General features: G+C 37.3%; 1 protein-coding gene across 2 annotated transcripts in view; it reads right to left on the bottom strand.

Moving 5' to 3' along the window:
* Positions 1–1,768: 1,768 nt before the first annotated feature.
* The window catches only part of MICALL2 (MICAL like 2), a 125,960-nt gene continuing 111,556 nt past the window's right edge, over positions 1,769–16,172 (bottom strand). For both annotated transcript variants that reach the window (XM_053694898.1, XM_053694899.1), the window contains 7 exons: positions 14,941–15,005; positions 14,514–14,637; positions 13,817–13,907; positions 11,559–11,632; positions 4,183–4,297; positions 3,016–3,065; positions 1,769–2,385 (listed from right to left, as the gene is read on the bottom strand). In XM_053694898.1, the coding sequence (XP_053550873.1) occupies positions 2,294–2,385; positions 3,016–3,065; positions 4,183–4,297; positions 11,559–11,632; positions 13,817–13,907; positions 14,514–14,637; positions 14,941–15,005 (611 nt within the window). In that variant the 3' untranslated portion in view covers positions 1,769–2,293. The remainder of the gene's footprint in view (positions 2,386–3,015; positions 3,066–4,182; positions 4,298–11,558; positions 11,633–13,816; positions 13,908–14,513; positions 14,638–14,940; positions 15,006–16,172) is intronic.

Below are 16,172 nucleotides of genomic sequence, written 5' to 3'. Positions count from 1 at the left end.
GGAAGGGAGGAGCTATATATACAGCTCTGCTGTGGTGCTCTTTGCCACTTCCTGCTGACCAGGAGGCGTAATCCCATAAGGATGAAATCAGTGGACTTGTCATATCTTGTAAAAGAAATAAGTGTTTGTTTTTTACACTAAGTTGGTTAGCACAATTACAAGGTTTTGCAAATTAAGAGCAGTTCAGGTATAGTCTTCAAAAAGCTTGATGGAATCTGTGCTTCTAATATCCTTTGTAGCGGCTCATTTAGGACAGATGTATTGAGGATATGTTCTAAACTAGCCAATGACTGTTTAGAATGTTGCAGGCTCATGACACTCTCACCTTTCTGGGAGGAAGTGGAATAAACACACTTTTCATAGGTATTTTACAGCAGAAGCAGACCAAAAAATACATTATATTGCAATGTTATTTTTTTTTCTGCGGAACCTGTTGGCGCTCTACAAATACCCGATAATAATAATAATAATAATAATAAAATCAAACTCACTTTGTTTTCTTTTATGATTCAGATAGAATGTGATTTTAAACAACTTTCCAAATTACTTCTATAATCTAATTTGTTTTGCTCCCACTTGGTATCCTCTGTTGAAAAGGATACCGGGTAGTCTCAGGAGCTGCTGATACCAAGAGAATGAAGCAAATTACATAATAGAAGTAAATTGGAAAGTTATTTAAAATTTTGTGCTGTATCTGAATCATGAAAGAAAAATTCTGGGTTTCATGTCCCTTTAATTAAAGAAGATTAAAATGATTTGATTAAAATTTAGCTTTAAATCAAGATAAAAGCTCACTGAGAAGACTGGGGTACAGTGGCGTCACTAGGGTTGGTGTCACCCGGTGCGGTAAGTCATGGTGTCACCCCCCCCCCCCCCCCCAGAAAGCAGACACACACAAAAACACAGGCAAACACACATACAAACACTCAGACACACTTAAAAACATACTCAGATGCACACACAAACACTCGGAAACACACTCAGACACAAACACAATCACACACACAAAAACACTGAGACACACAAAAACTCAGACACACACACATACAAAATATGTAAACTGCACTGCATTAATTATGAAGCTCATGCCTAGAGCTGCTCACTGGCTCAGCAGAACATCAAATGAAAGATAAACAGAGCACTCTAAAATAAATCACTGAAGAAAAGGTTTAGGCGTGCAAACTATGAAAATTCTGCTCTCTGACTCTGTTCCAAGTCTGTCAGTGCACAGCCCTGGGCCGCATGTCACTGAGCAGTGAGCACAGATAGGCAGGCAGGTTTAGGCTAGCAGCGCAACTTTGCAAGCCCCACGGCACACCCACAACATTCATAGTGAAATTGGGCAGGGGAGGAGCAAAGTACAAACAAGCAAAAGCAGCCGGGAAAACTATTTGTTGAAATTGCAGCACTGGCTCAAGGGGCAAAAAAATTGTGTGTCTACAACTTCCCCAGTCCCACTAATGTTCACAAATGCCAGCCTCTAATAAAATAATCTATGCATCTCAACATTGTATTTCTTTGAATTTCAATAAAATTAAAAAAAAAAAAAAAAAAAAATTTTTTTTTTTTTTTTTTTTTGGTGTCACCCCCTGGAGGGTGTCACCCGGGTGCGGCCCGCCCCCCCCGCCCCCCCCTAGTGACGCCACTGCTGGGGTATACCACTTTTTGTTGTATTAAAAAATAAAAAGTTTTAAAAAAAAGTGTTCCTCATTAATACAAGGCTTCACAACGTATACAGATGTATAGATCACTTAAAAGTCAGTATTCGTACAGTAAAATAAACATATTTAATAATTGTACAGTAGAAAAGAAAACTTTTCTATATTAATAATCCCTTTGGTACTTTCATGTTGAACTTGGTTTTCTATCCATTGTCTTTTACTTCCCATGTATGACACACTTTTCACTGCAAGTTTGTGTTTCTGAAAAATATATATATAAAAACAAAACTAAAAAATATATATATTTTTTTTTAGAACATAAAATCTGTCTCTTGAAAGAAAAAAAAATAGCTCATTCTCTACTATCAACAATACAAATAAAAAGGTTTTTGCCTGTAATCTGTCCACCAGAAGTCAAATATTTTTTTTCTCCAATGACTGTCAACGCGTTTTGCATTCTTCTGTACAAGTTTATATACTTCTCCTTTCAACATGTAGCTAATTCTTTGAAGGTCTGAAAAAACATTCATAGAACATTCTGTAGTGTTTATAGATTTTTCCTTCGATTTTCCAGGGCTTTCATAAGTAGTTACTGCCAACTTTATATATAGTTTTTTCCAATGTGGTGATTCTTATGATTTATTCTTTTCTTTTGATTTCCAGAAACCTGAAATACTGAACCTTGATCTCCTTTTAAGATCTGGACTGGGTTCTTTTGGGGAACCTGAAAGTAAAATAAGCAAAATATAGAAAAAGTAGTTAAAGGCACAATCTACTCCAGAATTTGTATTATTTATAAAGACAGATAATCCCTTTTATTATTAATTCCCCAGTTTTGCATAACCAACACGGTTAATTTAATATACTTTTTACCTCTGTGATTACCTTGTATCTAAGCCTCTGCAGACTGCCAACTGATGACATCACGACCCAAGCTGCATCTGGGCACTCTACTAAATAGCATTGACAATCTGTTGAATCCAACTAGTGAGGCTCTTGTGATTGGAAACCATATGCAGCTTGAATTGTGACATCATCGGTGGGTGGAGTTTGGAGGCCATTTGAAAGTGGCCAGAAACAATATTCTTTTTAAAAATAACTTTTATACTGTTCCTGTTGCATGATATAGAAAGGGCGCAGGAGGTTATTTGCAGCTTAATCTAAGGTTAGACTTTAAGATAACTAAGGTGTAGACTGTCCCTCTAAATATCAATTTACGTTTTGATGCACTGATGGCATTTGATGCCGTAGTAACAGATTAATACTATCTTTGTCCCCAGAAGATTCTAAGTCACAAGAAAAAATAACATAGCCTAATATTATGGTCTGATTATAAAAAAAACATACTATTTACCTATATGTTTTTGGATCATGGCTTCCATCATTTCATCTTCCTCCCTTTCTCTGTGTTAAACAAAAACAAAAGAACAGTTTAGCATAAATAAATTGTAAGTTCTGTAGTCATATTGTACATAACTAACACATTTCATTTGCATTACATTGGAGCTAACACAAATAAAATGGTAAAGGTATAATTCTGTTTAACATGTTGTTGTAACAGAATAACATAATGGCTAGGATGACAGTGACTTTTTAATTAAAGGGCCATTATAATTGAAAAATTACATCCGTTAGAGCATGTAATTAAAGACTATCAACCCTGCAGTACTGTGTGTTTAACTCTTGCATTGGGGTGAAACACACAGTAGAAATACTGCTCAGGACTTGCGGTAAACTGCTGGTCCCTAACAGAAACCGCTGCAGATCCAATCAGCAGCGTTAGTTGCACAACTGAGTCGTGCGACTAGCACTGCTGATTGGATCAGCTACATTTTCCACTCGGGACATGCAATGTACCGCAGGTTCCGAGCTGTATTTCTATTGGGTGTAACACCCCTTTGCTGAGTCTGTGATCATGAAGGTGATGATTTATTTATACACCTCTCTGTCCTTAGTCCCAGTAACATTAAGCAACAGTAGCATTCTTCTGACTTCTGTTTTTGCCACGTTGACTAAAGGACACCATGAGGATTGCATACAGGCCCAGATTTAAGGATGTAGGTCCATTCTAGGTTACAGAAGCTTTTTATTCAAGTCAGTCATGATGGAAAAAGAATATTCTGACACACGGACATAAGAACCAGATTTAGTTACCACTGATCTAATAGCGAGAATTGATCATGGGGAGAACCAAAGAAGAACGTGTTAGGTCTTAATGCAGTCAATGTCAACAGAATTTGGAACAAGTTAAAATGTACTTCTTTGCTTTATTACACAGTACTAATGTTTACGCCTCATCAAGTAAATATGCATCCTATTGATGCAGGACTGTGTCTAATATCCTGGCCTACTCCTAATGTCTTCTACTTATTAATACATCTGCATCCTATTGGCTTTCACGTCATATACAGCCCTCTACATGGGAAAGTGTGTAACTAGATAAACCTGCTACTTATTAACATGGTATTTAGTGCATGGCGTGTCCTGTATTGTCACAATATGCGTGCTAGAATTTGCTTACCGGATCCTGTCCTCATCCAGGCATTCTATGATCTCACTTCGGTCATTTATAATCTCTACCAGTTTTTTCAGGAGCTCTTGCTCTCTCTCCTTATCTCTTGGGGTCTTTAGACGCTCTGTTAATACAAGCCAATTACATGAGAACATTCACGCCGGTAATATTTTACTTAATATAAAAAAACTTTATTAAAAAAACAGACAGACAGACCATCCTACCTCAGACAATAAATAGCAAATAGAATTCTACACTGTAGTGAGATTCTAAATTATTCTCTCATGATTCAGACAGAGCTTACAATTTTAAAGAACCATTAAATAAAAGTAGAAATGCAAATACAACAAATTCATACTAAAAGGACAATGCAATAGCATTTAGTCAACTATCAAATAAGTAGTAAATTTTATTATGACAAATTTCAGAGTTAGTTCCATTTCCTTCCCCCCCCGTATCATGTGACAGCCATCAGCCAATAAGAAAATGCATATACATATTTAGTAGAAGATGGTGCCTCAGAATGTGTGCATATAAAAACGATTGTGCACATTTCGATAGTGAATTGGAAACACTTTTTTTCCCCCACATATGCCATCTGAATCATTAGTTACATTTTTATTTTAGTGTCCTTTAATCAACTTTTCAGTTTACTTCTATTATCGAATTTGCTTCATTCTTTAGATATCCTTTGCTAAAGAAATAGTATTGCACATGGGTGAGCCAATCACACATGGCATCTATGTGCAGCCACCAATCAGTAAATTGGAAAAGTTGTTTAAAATTGCATGCTCTTTCTAAATCATAAAACAAAATGTGTTTAATGTCCCTTTAAGTAAGAACGCTGAAATGCATTGCTCAGAATTCAGAACCATCAGGGCTTCCATAAGTTGTGTACTCACAGTAGGGGAGGCCAAAAGTTTCTGGATTCTAAATTTATTGGCTGGCTCCTAGATTTTAAACAAACTTGTCAAGCCCTGGCTTATAGGATCCTGGGACACTTGAGCGGCTTAAAGAAGGAGATTCCCTGGCATCAGTGGAGCAGTTCTTTACGGTTCTTGGACATAATGCAGACGGACATTTGTCCGTCAGACATATGTCCAAGAGACTATGTTCCCAGTTCGGCCGAGGGCAGATACGGTCCAGAGTGCTCTGTTCTATTTAGAGCCTCGGGCACCGCAACCGTCTCTGGGAACCTAACCATGGGTCCCACCCCGCACATCTTGTGGTTTTCTGTCTGTGCATCTATCTAATCTGTCTAATCTATTGCGTTGACGGACTGTTATCCGACGGCCATTTGTCTATCGGAATATTATCCGTCACACAAATGTCAGTCGGAAAAATGTCCATCCGGCCACGGTTCTTTACAGAGGACAAACATCGAGGAGCCCCTATGAGTCAGTTGTGGAAACTTCTGGCGTAACTTAAAAGTGTCATACTTTTAATAAGTGCTGTGTTTTTGCATTGAAGCAACCAAAGCAATGTGATTTTGTTGCCGAATGTGCAGAGTTTTAAGATACACTGAACCCTATAGTTACTATCAGCTCATATAGTATCATTTTTGTGTTTACATTGTTGCTGAATGTGCGTAATTTTGAGATATACATAACCATTTATTTACTGTTGCTGAATGTGCATAATTTGAATATATACTGAACCCTATAGTTACTATCAGCTCATATAGTATTTTTTTTTTATAAGTGTAAAGCAGTATGGAAACTTAATTATAAAATTTAGTTGGCAAGAAATGTTAGATTGAAAATCTGGCAAAAATCATCAGGTTTTACACACTAATAAAATACAGCCAGACAGAATAAACAGCTTCTAGAATTTCCATGCAACAGGTGTGATGATTAAGAGCTGTTGTAAGTGACCCTGCGTCATTGAATTACACTAATTTCCTGGAATTATCTAACCCTGACAGCTATGGAATTGAAAGAAAAAAAAGGTGCGTCTTCTGAATATCTTAAAAAAATGTCCTGCTCTTTTCTTGTGCCGTGGGCCGCTCCCTGCCATACAATTCCTTTCAGTGGTGTGTCCGATTATTACAGCTTGCTTTTTTATTTTTACTCTTTAGTAGAGCACATTGCTGCTCCCTTCAGCACCCAAGGGTATAATGTGCATGTCATGCCAGCCCTCTCTGTCATAAACAACTTGAATTACCAGCTTCTAACCCACACCTTATATCAGCGGCATTACAAATCTCAAACTTTTAGATTAATCAAGAACTTGCCAGTGAGATTTCTCGTAAATGATATGCAGTTAGCTTACCCAAAGCTGAAGTACTTCCTTACACTTTCAATAAAGGGACCGTCAAGTCCAAAAAAAACTTTCATGATTCAAATAGGGCATGTAATTTTAAACAACTTTCCAATTTACTTTTATCATCAATTTTGCTTTGTTCTCTAGGTATTCTTAGTTGAAAGCTAAACCTAGGAGGTTCATATGCTAATTTCTTAGACCTTAAAGGCCGCCTCAAATCTAAATGCATTTTGATGGTTTTTCCCCTCTAGAGGGCATTAGTTCATGTGTTTCATATAGATAACATTGAGCTCATGCACGTGAATTTACCATGGAGTCAGCTCTGATTGGCTAAAATGCAAGTCTGTCAAAAGAACTGAAATAAGGGGGCAGTCTGCTGAGGCTTAGATACAAGGTAATTACAGAGGTAAAATGTATATTAATATTACTGTGTTGGTTATGCAAAACTGGGGAATTGGTAATTAAGGGATTATCTATCTTTTAAAAAAACTAAAATTCTGGTGTTGACTGTCCCTTTAATTACAAGATTTTTCTGCAGTCTTGCAATAAATTAACACAGTAGGTACGGTTGAGAATTGTTTGCTGCAATAGGGGTTGTTTTTTTTTTATAGCCAGACTTCACTTGCCTTATTTGTCAATCCAGACATTTAAAGGGACACTCAAGTCAAAATTAAACTTTCATAATTCAGATAGAGCGTGCACTTTTTAACAACTTTTCAATTTACTTCCATTAACAAAATGTGTGCAGTCTTTTTATATTTACACTTTTTGAGTCACCAGCTCCTACTGAGCATGTGCAAGAATTCACAGAATATACGTATATGCATTTGTGATTGGCTGATGGCTGTCACATGATACAAGAGGAGTGGAAATAGACGTAACTTTGAAATTTGTCAGAAAAAAAATAAATCTACTCATCGTTTGATGTTCAGCCTAAGTGCTATTGCATTCTCTTTTTATCAGTCAGAAAAGATGATCAAGCACATCTAATAAAAGCATATGTTTTTGAATGAACATATGGTGGGAGTGCTGCCAAAGTGACCAAAATAAATATAATTAGACACAGGAATTGGCGCACCTCCAAACGCAGACCACATATTATTTCACATATTTAAACCTTTTTTCTTATTTGTCTTTATACTGCAAAAAATTGCCTTCTTAATATTTCAACATATTTAAAATAAAGATGGGATCTTAGTCACACAATATGGCCATATTCTGCTTAAGCCAGTCACCACTTTCAAGGTGTCCCATAAAAGACTTGTCCTAACTATATGAAATTAGCCAAACTAAGCAGAATAATGTAATTTTATAGTATTAGGATATATTTGGAAAGCAGTTTTTTGCAACATTAAGAGATATGTTTGAAATATGTGAAATTATATGTAGCCAGTAAGAGAGAGAGAGAACTAAATAAGGTAAGGACCTCAATAAAGTGAGTGTAAGTATAGGAGAGAAAGGTTAAACAGCGCCTATAAATCCTAATACAAAGACAGTAATATATGTAGTCAATGAGTCTAATGGTAGTAGAAAATCAATTCTTGAATGTTGTGTATCAATGTGGGTCCTAGTGGTATAGTAATATATAGAATACCCTTACCAGAAATTACCCCAATCTAATGAGGTAAGTATGCCGCACTGGGGGGGTATATAGGTGGTAGATCGATTCAGGACACCGTTTTAGATTTACTATTTATCAGCTTTTATACTGAGAAAAGACTTTTAAACCTGTTTGCCTGTTGTGGCGATTTTACCGGACTTTGCTCACTACCTATTGCTGTACTGCATTTGGACATACATCTGGTTAATCCACCAAGAAACTGCCTAACATTTTATGTGCTGTTAACATACCTCATATTGTTTGAGGTCAGAGAATGTGAGTTGAATGTGTATAATACTTTTTATCTGCTCATTTCAATAAAAAACTGTATTACACTATCTATGACCTCTTGTTTCCTTGGGTTCATCAACGGAGGAGAAAGTTCATACCAAGACCAAGAAAACTCCAAGAGGCAGAAAGCTGACCTGCATAAGAAGTCTATTGGGATATCTTCATCAAAAGAACTGCATCCCCACATACTCCAAGAGGCAGTCGAAATTGAAGGGAGCATCTACCACCTATATACCCCCCAGTGCGGCATACTTACCTCATTAGATTGGGGTAATTTCTGGTAAGGGTATTCTATATATTACTATACCACTAGGACCCACATTGATACACAACAGTCAAGAATTGATTTTCTACTACCATTAGACTCATTGACTACATATATTACTGTCTATGTATTAGGATTTATAGGCGCTGTTTAACCTTTCTCATATATATATATATATATATATATATATATATATATATATATATATATATATATATATATATATATATATATATATATATATATATATAGAGAGAGAGAGAGAGAGAGAGAGATAGAGAGAGATATGTATGTAACCGTCTATGATTAAGGCTCCATAGGAGCTGAAACGCGTCAGACGCCCACCCCAGCCCCCCTCACGGCCTTGTTCATAGCCATTTCTATCAGCCTAAGTTACACTGAGCTTTTTTACCCTTAAAAGGGTCTGGACCTTCCTTCTTTGAATATAGATAGATATATAGATATATAGAGTGAGAGAGAGAGTGAGTGAGAGAGTGAGTGAGAGAGAGTGAGAGAGTGAGTGAGAGAGAGTGAGTGAGTGTGAGAGTGTGAGAGAGAGAGTGTGAGTGAGAGAGTGTGAGTGTGAGAGAGAGAGAGAGAGAGAGAGAGTGAGTGTGAGTGTGAGTGTGAGAGAGAGAGTGTGAGAGAGTGAGAGAGAGAGAGTGTGAGTGAGTGTGAGAGTGTGAGAGAGAGAGTGTGAGAGTGTGAGAGAGAGAGTGTGAGTGTGAGTGAGAGAGTGTGAGTGTGAGTGAGAGAGTGTGAGTGTGAGTGAGAGAGTGAGTGTGAGTGAGTGAGAGAGAGAGTGTGAGTGTGAGTGAGAGAGAGAGAGAGAGAGAGAGTGAGAGAGAGTGAGAGAGAGAGTGAGAGAGAGTGAGTGAGTGAGAGTGAGTGTGAGTGAGAGAGAGTGAGTGAGTGTGAGTGAGTGTGAGTGAGAGTGAGAGAGTGAGAGTGAGAGAGTGAGAGTGAGAGAGTGAGAGAGTGAGAGAGTGAGAGAGTGAGAGAGTGAGAGAGTGAGAGTGAGAGAGTGAGAGAGTGAGAGTGAGAGAGAGTGAGAGTGTGAGAGAGTGTGAGAGAGAGTGAGTGTGAGAGTGAGTGTGAGAGAGAGAGTGTGAGAGAGAGAGTGAGAGAGAGAGTGAGAGAGAGAGAGTGAGAGAGAGTGAGAGAGAGAGAGTGAGAGAGAGTGAGAGAGAGAGTGAGAGAGAGAGAGTGAGAGAGTGAGTGTGAGAGAGAGAGTGTGAGAGAGAGAGTGAGAGAGAGAGTGAGAGAGAGAGAGTGAGAGAGAGTGAGAGAGAGAGAGTGAGAGAGAGTGAGAGAGAGAGTGAGAGAGAGAGAGTGAGAGAGAGAGAGTGAGAGAGAGAGAGAGAGAGCGAGAGAGTGAGAGAGAGAGAGTGAGAGAGAGAGTGAGAGAGAGAGTGAGAGAGAGAGTGAGAGGGGAGAGAGATATGTATATATATATAGGGCTGTTTAACCATCTTGCCAAACAGTAACAGTAGTTGTATTGATAGATAACAGTAGTTGTATTGATTTGTGAGCACAACACTATTTATATGTGTAGTTGATCTTTGAGTATCAGGTTTGATAGGGTGCACAATGACATTGGGGCTTTCAGTATGGCTTATTAAAGTGCTTATAGAATTTGGGGTGTACTATTGATGGTGATTATTGAACACTGAATAGCGCAAATAACACATGTGGCTGACCCTAACTGAGTGTTGGGATTAGTTTGCTTATATAATTATTTCAATGTAGACACTTTCTTTTAGATCTTGAGTGTTGCTCTGCGCTAATTTTGCGCGTTACTCTGCGGTTTTATATTATATTTTTGTGCTGTCAGTCTGCCTTTTTTACTTGATGCAAACTATGGTCCTAGTGTGGGGCTCTTAATGTTGCGGTTACACAGGGATCGCCATGGAGACGGGTATACACTGCACTGTTGTGAGGCGGGATCTATGTACATCGATCAGAGGTTTCGTTATGCTCTATGTGTGATTGATGCGAGTTGTGACAGGGTTGTCTTGTGATCGAGTTCTGGCATGAGTCCTCTATTTGTATATATAAGATTTGGAGCATGCTGTGTCTTTGTGCTCTGATATATCGCTATAACACTGGCGATAAGCATATATTTTGTTTGTTTTTGTTGTGGGGCGGGTATCTTGGTTAAGGTAACCCTCTGGACGAATTAGAATAGATGGGTGTGATAGGCCTGGTCCAATGAGAGCTGCAGCTGCGGTGTCTTTGCACACTGAAGGGGCGTGAGCTGGGTTGTGATTTTACGATCGAGATATGTGTCACCGTAAAGATCCTGGGCTTAGTTTCACTACTAGAGCCCTATTTTGTTCCCATGTTGAGGGTCGGCAGCAGCATAGCAGCTATATTCTGACTGATGCTCATACGAGTTAGCGTTGTGGTGGAGACATGCTGCAAATGGCCAATCCGGAGTGGAGATGTGATTTGTCTGCACCAATGAGGGCTTTTGTTGTTTTTTGCCCAGATGATTGATGCTGCTGTGTCTGTTTATCGTTCTAACGATCGTGATCTCAGATTGTGTACATGGGGGGTTATATATATTTATTATGATATATCATGTTGCACAATTTCACTAATATATTATTATGTTTGATTTTCAAGTTTCACACATTTTAAACTGCTATAGGATTAATTACACAGGCTTGTGAATTTTTGCACACGGCTCACTTTGATTGGTAGCTTACTAGGGGAGTGTTTTGTAGGCCTATATAAGTCTCATTTGTACACTTGATGTTTGTCAGAGGAAGGGACGTTGCTGGTCCCGAAACGTCACACAAAGTTTTAATTTGTCACTGATGTCTACAGTCCAGTGAGTGCTTTTATCTTGGAATTTTTTATATATATATTACAGTATCAAAGTGTTTACAGTCACTTTAATGAACTTCATAGGAAAACAGCAGTTAGACAGACATTTCTCTATGGAGAATTTATTATATTTACCTGGTTTGTCCATAAGGTTTCGCAGTTCAGTATCAACGCTAATTTGCTGGTCTTCCAACGCCTGCTGTCTAGAACTGCAATCAAAGTATATATGTAAAAATATTAGCATTGATCTTTTTACACACCTTGTTACCTCCAACGTGTACACAAAAGAGGTTTATTTAGCCCCTTAACGGGTGCGTCGCTGGTCTTTTAATGGGGCTTAATTTTTTTTTTTCTTGCACTATTTCAGGAGGAAGGGATGTCAATATAGCATGTTATTGCCGCTGGTGGCGAAACCCCAGCTATTATGAACCAAAAAACCCTTAAAGACCAGCAACACAGTGTACGCTATGGTTGTTAAGGGGTAAATAATTTCCCATTAGCCGAATTCTGCATTGTACACATAATCTGCCTGTGCGCAAATTCCTATACATACACCCTGTAAAGCTTTTCAATACTTAAAGGGACAGTCTAGTCAAAATTAAACTTTCATGATTCAGATGTGTCTCTACTTGTTCCCTCAATGCTGGAACAAACTGAATTTTGAATTGAATCCACAGTGCTGCTGATTTTCTATTGTATATTGATTTTTGGGGCTGCATGCCCCTGCAGCTTGCACGTGGACAGTGTGCTGGAAAGTGTTTGACTTTTTATGATTCAGATAGGGCATGCAACTTTCCCATTTGCTATTATGTTAAAATTTGCTTTGTTCTCTTGATATTCTTTGTTGAAAGCTAAAGCTAGACAGGCTCATATGTTAATTTCTAAGCCCTTGAAGGATGCCTCTTATCTGAGTGCATTTGACAGTTTTTCACAGCTAGAGGACGTTAGTTCATGTGTGTCTCATAGATAACATTGTGCTCATGCCTGTGGAGTTACTTATGAGAGGGCACTGATTGGCTAAAATGTACGTTTGTAAAAAGCACTGAGATAAGGGGACAGTTTGCAGAGACTTAGATACAAGGTAATCACAGAGGTAAAAAAGTATATTAATATAACCGTGTTGGTTATGCAAAACTGGGGAATGGGTAATAAAGGGATTATCTATCTGAACGATAAAAATTCTGGAGTAGACTGTCCCTTTAACTGAATTAATGTTGAATATACTTTATTTTAAATTATTTCAAAATATTTAATTCTTCCTATTTTCAAACTCTTTTTAGTTTGTTTACATTGATGGGAACATTTAATCAAGGAAACCAGATTATGTTCAAGCTGTATTCTTGGTAAAAGGAAAACAACATTTTTCACAGATTTTTAGGGACTATTTAGTATAACATTTTAATCATAGCAATTTTATTTAAAAACCATCTCTTTCCTTACCATGGCCAAACTCACATAATTGGCTGCGTTTAGTTTTTGGATACAGGTTGTATATTGGAAAAGGAAAGTATGTGAACCAAAGTGCAAAACAGCAGCCAATATAACTTTACACCAACTTAAAATTGTAGCACTTTACAGTTTCAAGGTTAACCAATGTGAGCTCAGGCTATGTGTTTAACCCATGTAGAGGAGATAAACACAGAATTAAAAGTTGTGCTACTTTCGCTGTTCTAGAGGAGACGAACGTTGAACCACTAAGGGGCAGGCATACACAAGTATGCTCCAATCACTAGACACATCCTTATCTACGTGTATTTAGCCTCTTTACAGGGATTAAACACATAATACAAAGTAAAATACTGATGAACTATAAGTAATAATAAACAAGAGAAGACCATGCACAGCACCTAAAAAAAAAAGTAAGATCTTGGGGTAGATTGAATTAAATGCTATAGGCCAATGTAGTGCAGGTTTACTCATAAGATCCTGCAACCAGAATCTCCCTGATTCCTAAAACCTCTGAAAAAGCAGAGTAAAATCACCCCAGACTGATCAAGCCAGACCTGTGTTTTTCTTATTACTGGTCATAACTTATGTGCAGGAAGCCAACTGGCCCCCTGCCTCATTTTATACCACCCTTCACAGGCCCCTTCATCAAACTGGGGGGTTTCAAAATAACATATCAAATCATTAACCAAAGAGAAACCTTTGTCTTTCTCATGTAAACTACAGCAGTTACCATTACCCAGAACAAAAGGTTTGGGTTAAATCAAAAAAGTTTAGTTAAACTTAAAAAATAAAGTGTTAGTCTAGGAATTATAAGATTTGAAGAGCTGTATAGTCAGCATTTTTCATTATCCAAATGTCCACCAAAGGATATTTGTTGTCCCTGATCCGTAAGTGGTTGTAACAGAATCTTGTTAGGAAGGTTAGGACCACCGGTCTGTACTCACATGTGCATTAGTTCTGATTCAAATCTCAGCAGGAGCTGCTTCTCATGGATCAGCTTGAACCAATCAACCATGAGTGCATCTTCAGTTTCATCTGCACATGCATAATAAAAAGAAACAAGTTATTAGAAATTACTCTGGTCTACCACCAAAGTGGTTACAACACATTTTACTTAAAGGGATACTAAACCCAATTTTGTTCTTTAATGATTCAGATAGAGCTTGCAATTCTAAGCAACTTTCTAATTTACTCCTATTATCAATTTTTCTTTGTTCTTATGCTATCTTTATTTAAAAAGCAGAAATGTAATGCATAGGAGCCGGACCATTTTTGGTTCAGACCTGGGTTACACTTGCTTATTGGTTTGCTAAATGTAGCCACCATTAAGCAAGCGCTATTCAGGGTGCTGAACCAAAAATGGGCCGGCTCTTAAGCTTTACATTTCTGCTTTTTAAATAAAGATAGCTAGAGAACAAATAAAAATTGATAATAGGAGTAAATTAGAAAGTTGCTTAAAATTGCATGCTCTATCTGAATCATGAAAGAACAAATTTTAGTTTATTATCCCTTTAATTTTGTGCCAAATTACATGAATGTGCGTATGAGCCTCTGCAAATGCGATGCGCACATATCACGTACACAGCAAAGGTAAAAATAATATAGTTTCTCACAAATCTGCGCTTATTCAAAAAGAATTACCTCCATCACAGCTGCGCAGCTGCTTCTCGAGATCCACTCCCCGTAACTCCAGATAATCCAGCTCCTTCTCAATGCGCTGCAGTTCTCGCTGAATGGCTTCTTCTGGTATGTATTCAGGACGTTGCTTTATAGATTAAACAAGAGGAGTTGTTCAGCATTACATTATTATTATTACACTAATACAGCATAGGAGCATCCGTACTCAGTTTAGAATGTAAGCTAAGATCCTACTACATAGGGGGCGATTTTTCAAAGGCTTCGACAACCTTCGCCCCCGCCCCCCTACGACTGTAGGCTCTCACAAGAAAACCTGCAATCTGTATTTATGAAGCAGTGTATAATACTAACATTATGCAGGGTAATAGAGTTTAATAAAGCATATTGCTATATCTTCACAACCCTTTAAATACTATGTATATCTACAAACCTTGCCGGGAGATCTTGCTTTTTCATTGGACGATAAACTAGGTTTCTTAGGATTGGAGGGTTTGACTGAAAAGAAAAAAAAAAAAAAAGAAAAAAAGATTGCAATTTATTTTTGTTACAAAGATATAGAAAACAACTATTTCTGCAAGAAAAATAACATAGGCCAATATAAACAATTTATATAAACATTTATTGCAGCCCTTTTCTTTTAAGATTATTTATCTTGTGCTTTTGACTTTTAGTTTCACTTTTTATTTGCACCTGCTTATTTTTGTTGTGACAGAACAAGTGAACTAATCATTCACAGACAATTATGGCTGTATACACAACAAGGAAACAGTTCTGAGAGCAGGTTAAAGGTACAGTGTACACCAATTTTCATATATCCATGTAATAGACACTACTATAAAGAGTAATATGCGCAGATACTGATATAAAAATCCAGTATAAAACCATTTAAAAACTTACTCAGAAGCTTGCAGTTTAGCTCTGTTTAAAAGGTTACTGGAACACCCACTGCAAGTGGGAAATAGACACTCCCCTCCCTTTGCATATGAAAAGACCCTTTACACAAACAGAATCAAGCTGGAGTCTGTATACATCAGTATTCTCCTAAAACTACTTTGGGGCTTGGTTAGGAGTCTGAAAATCAGAGCAAAGCTATTTAAAAATAAGCAAAATTATCCATTTAAAAAAAAACAAAAAAAAAAAAACCTTAATGGACTATATAAATAGATAATCTACAAAACGTTTATGCAAAGAAAAAAACGAGTGTATAATGTCCCTTTAAGGAGATTTTAGGTCAACAAATGACTCATATGGGAGCGGCTAGAGAAATGCAAAACTCTCAGCTGTAACATCTATATACACCAATACCACAAGATGCTACTTTTCTTATGACATCATCATAATAGCTCACTGTGGAAGAGTATAGATCTGCCGTCTATGTACAGTGCACTATACGAAAGGAAGAAAAACTTCCAATAAAAATGATCTGAAACCAAAACTGTATTGGAACAAATAAGGTCAGAATATACACTGCAGATCTGTAGGAGTTAATTTAATCATTGTTTAACATATAAAAAAAATAGAAAAATAAAACAAGTTTAAGGGAAAAGGCAAAAAATACCATGGCACATTGGAAGAAAAAAAAGGAAAATATGTAGAAATCAGTCTGAAGAGAATCAAACTTAACTTAGTTGATGCGCACGACGATGCATTTTCTTCATGCAG

This window comes from Bombina bombina, chromosome 11, assembly GCF_027579735.1.
Source record: "Bombina bombina isolate aBomBom1 chromosome 11, aBomBom1.pri, whole genome shotgun sequence".
Lineage (NCBI taxonomy): Eukaryota > Metazoa > Chordata > Amphibia > Anura > Bombinatoridae > Bombina > Bombina bombina.
The sequence above is the reverse complement of the archived record's forward strand: the minus strand, read 5'-3'. Positions and strand labels throughout refer to the sequence as shown.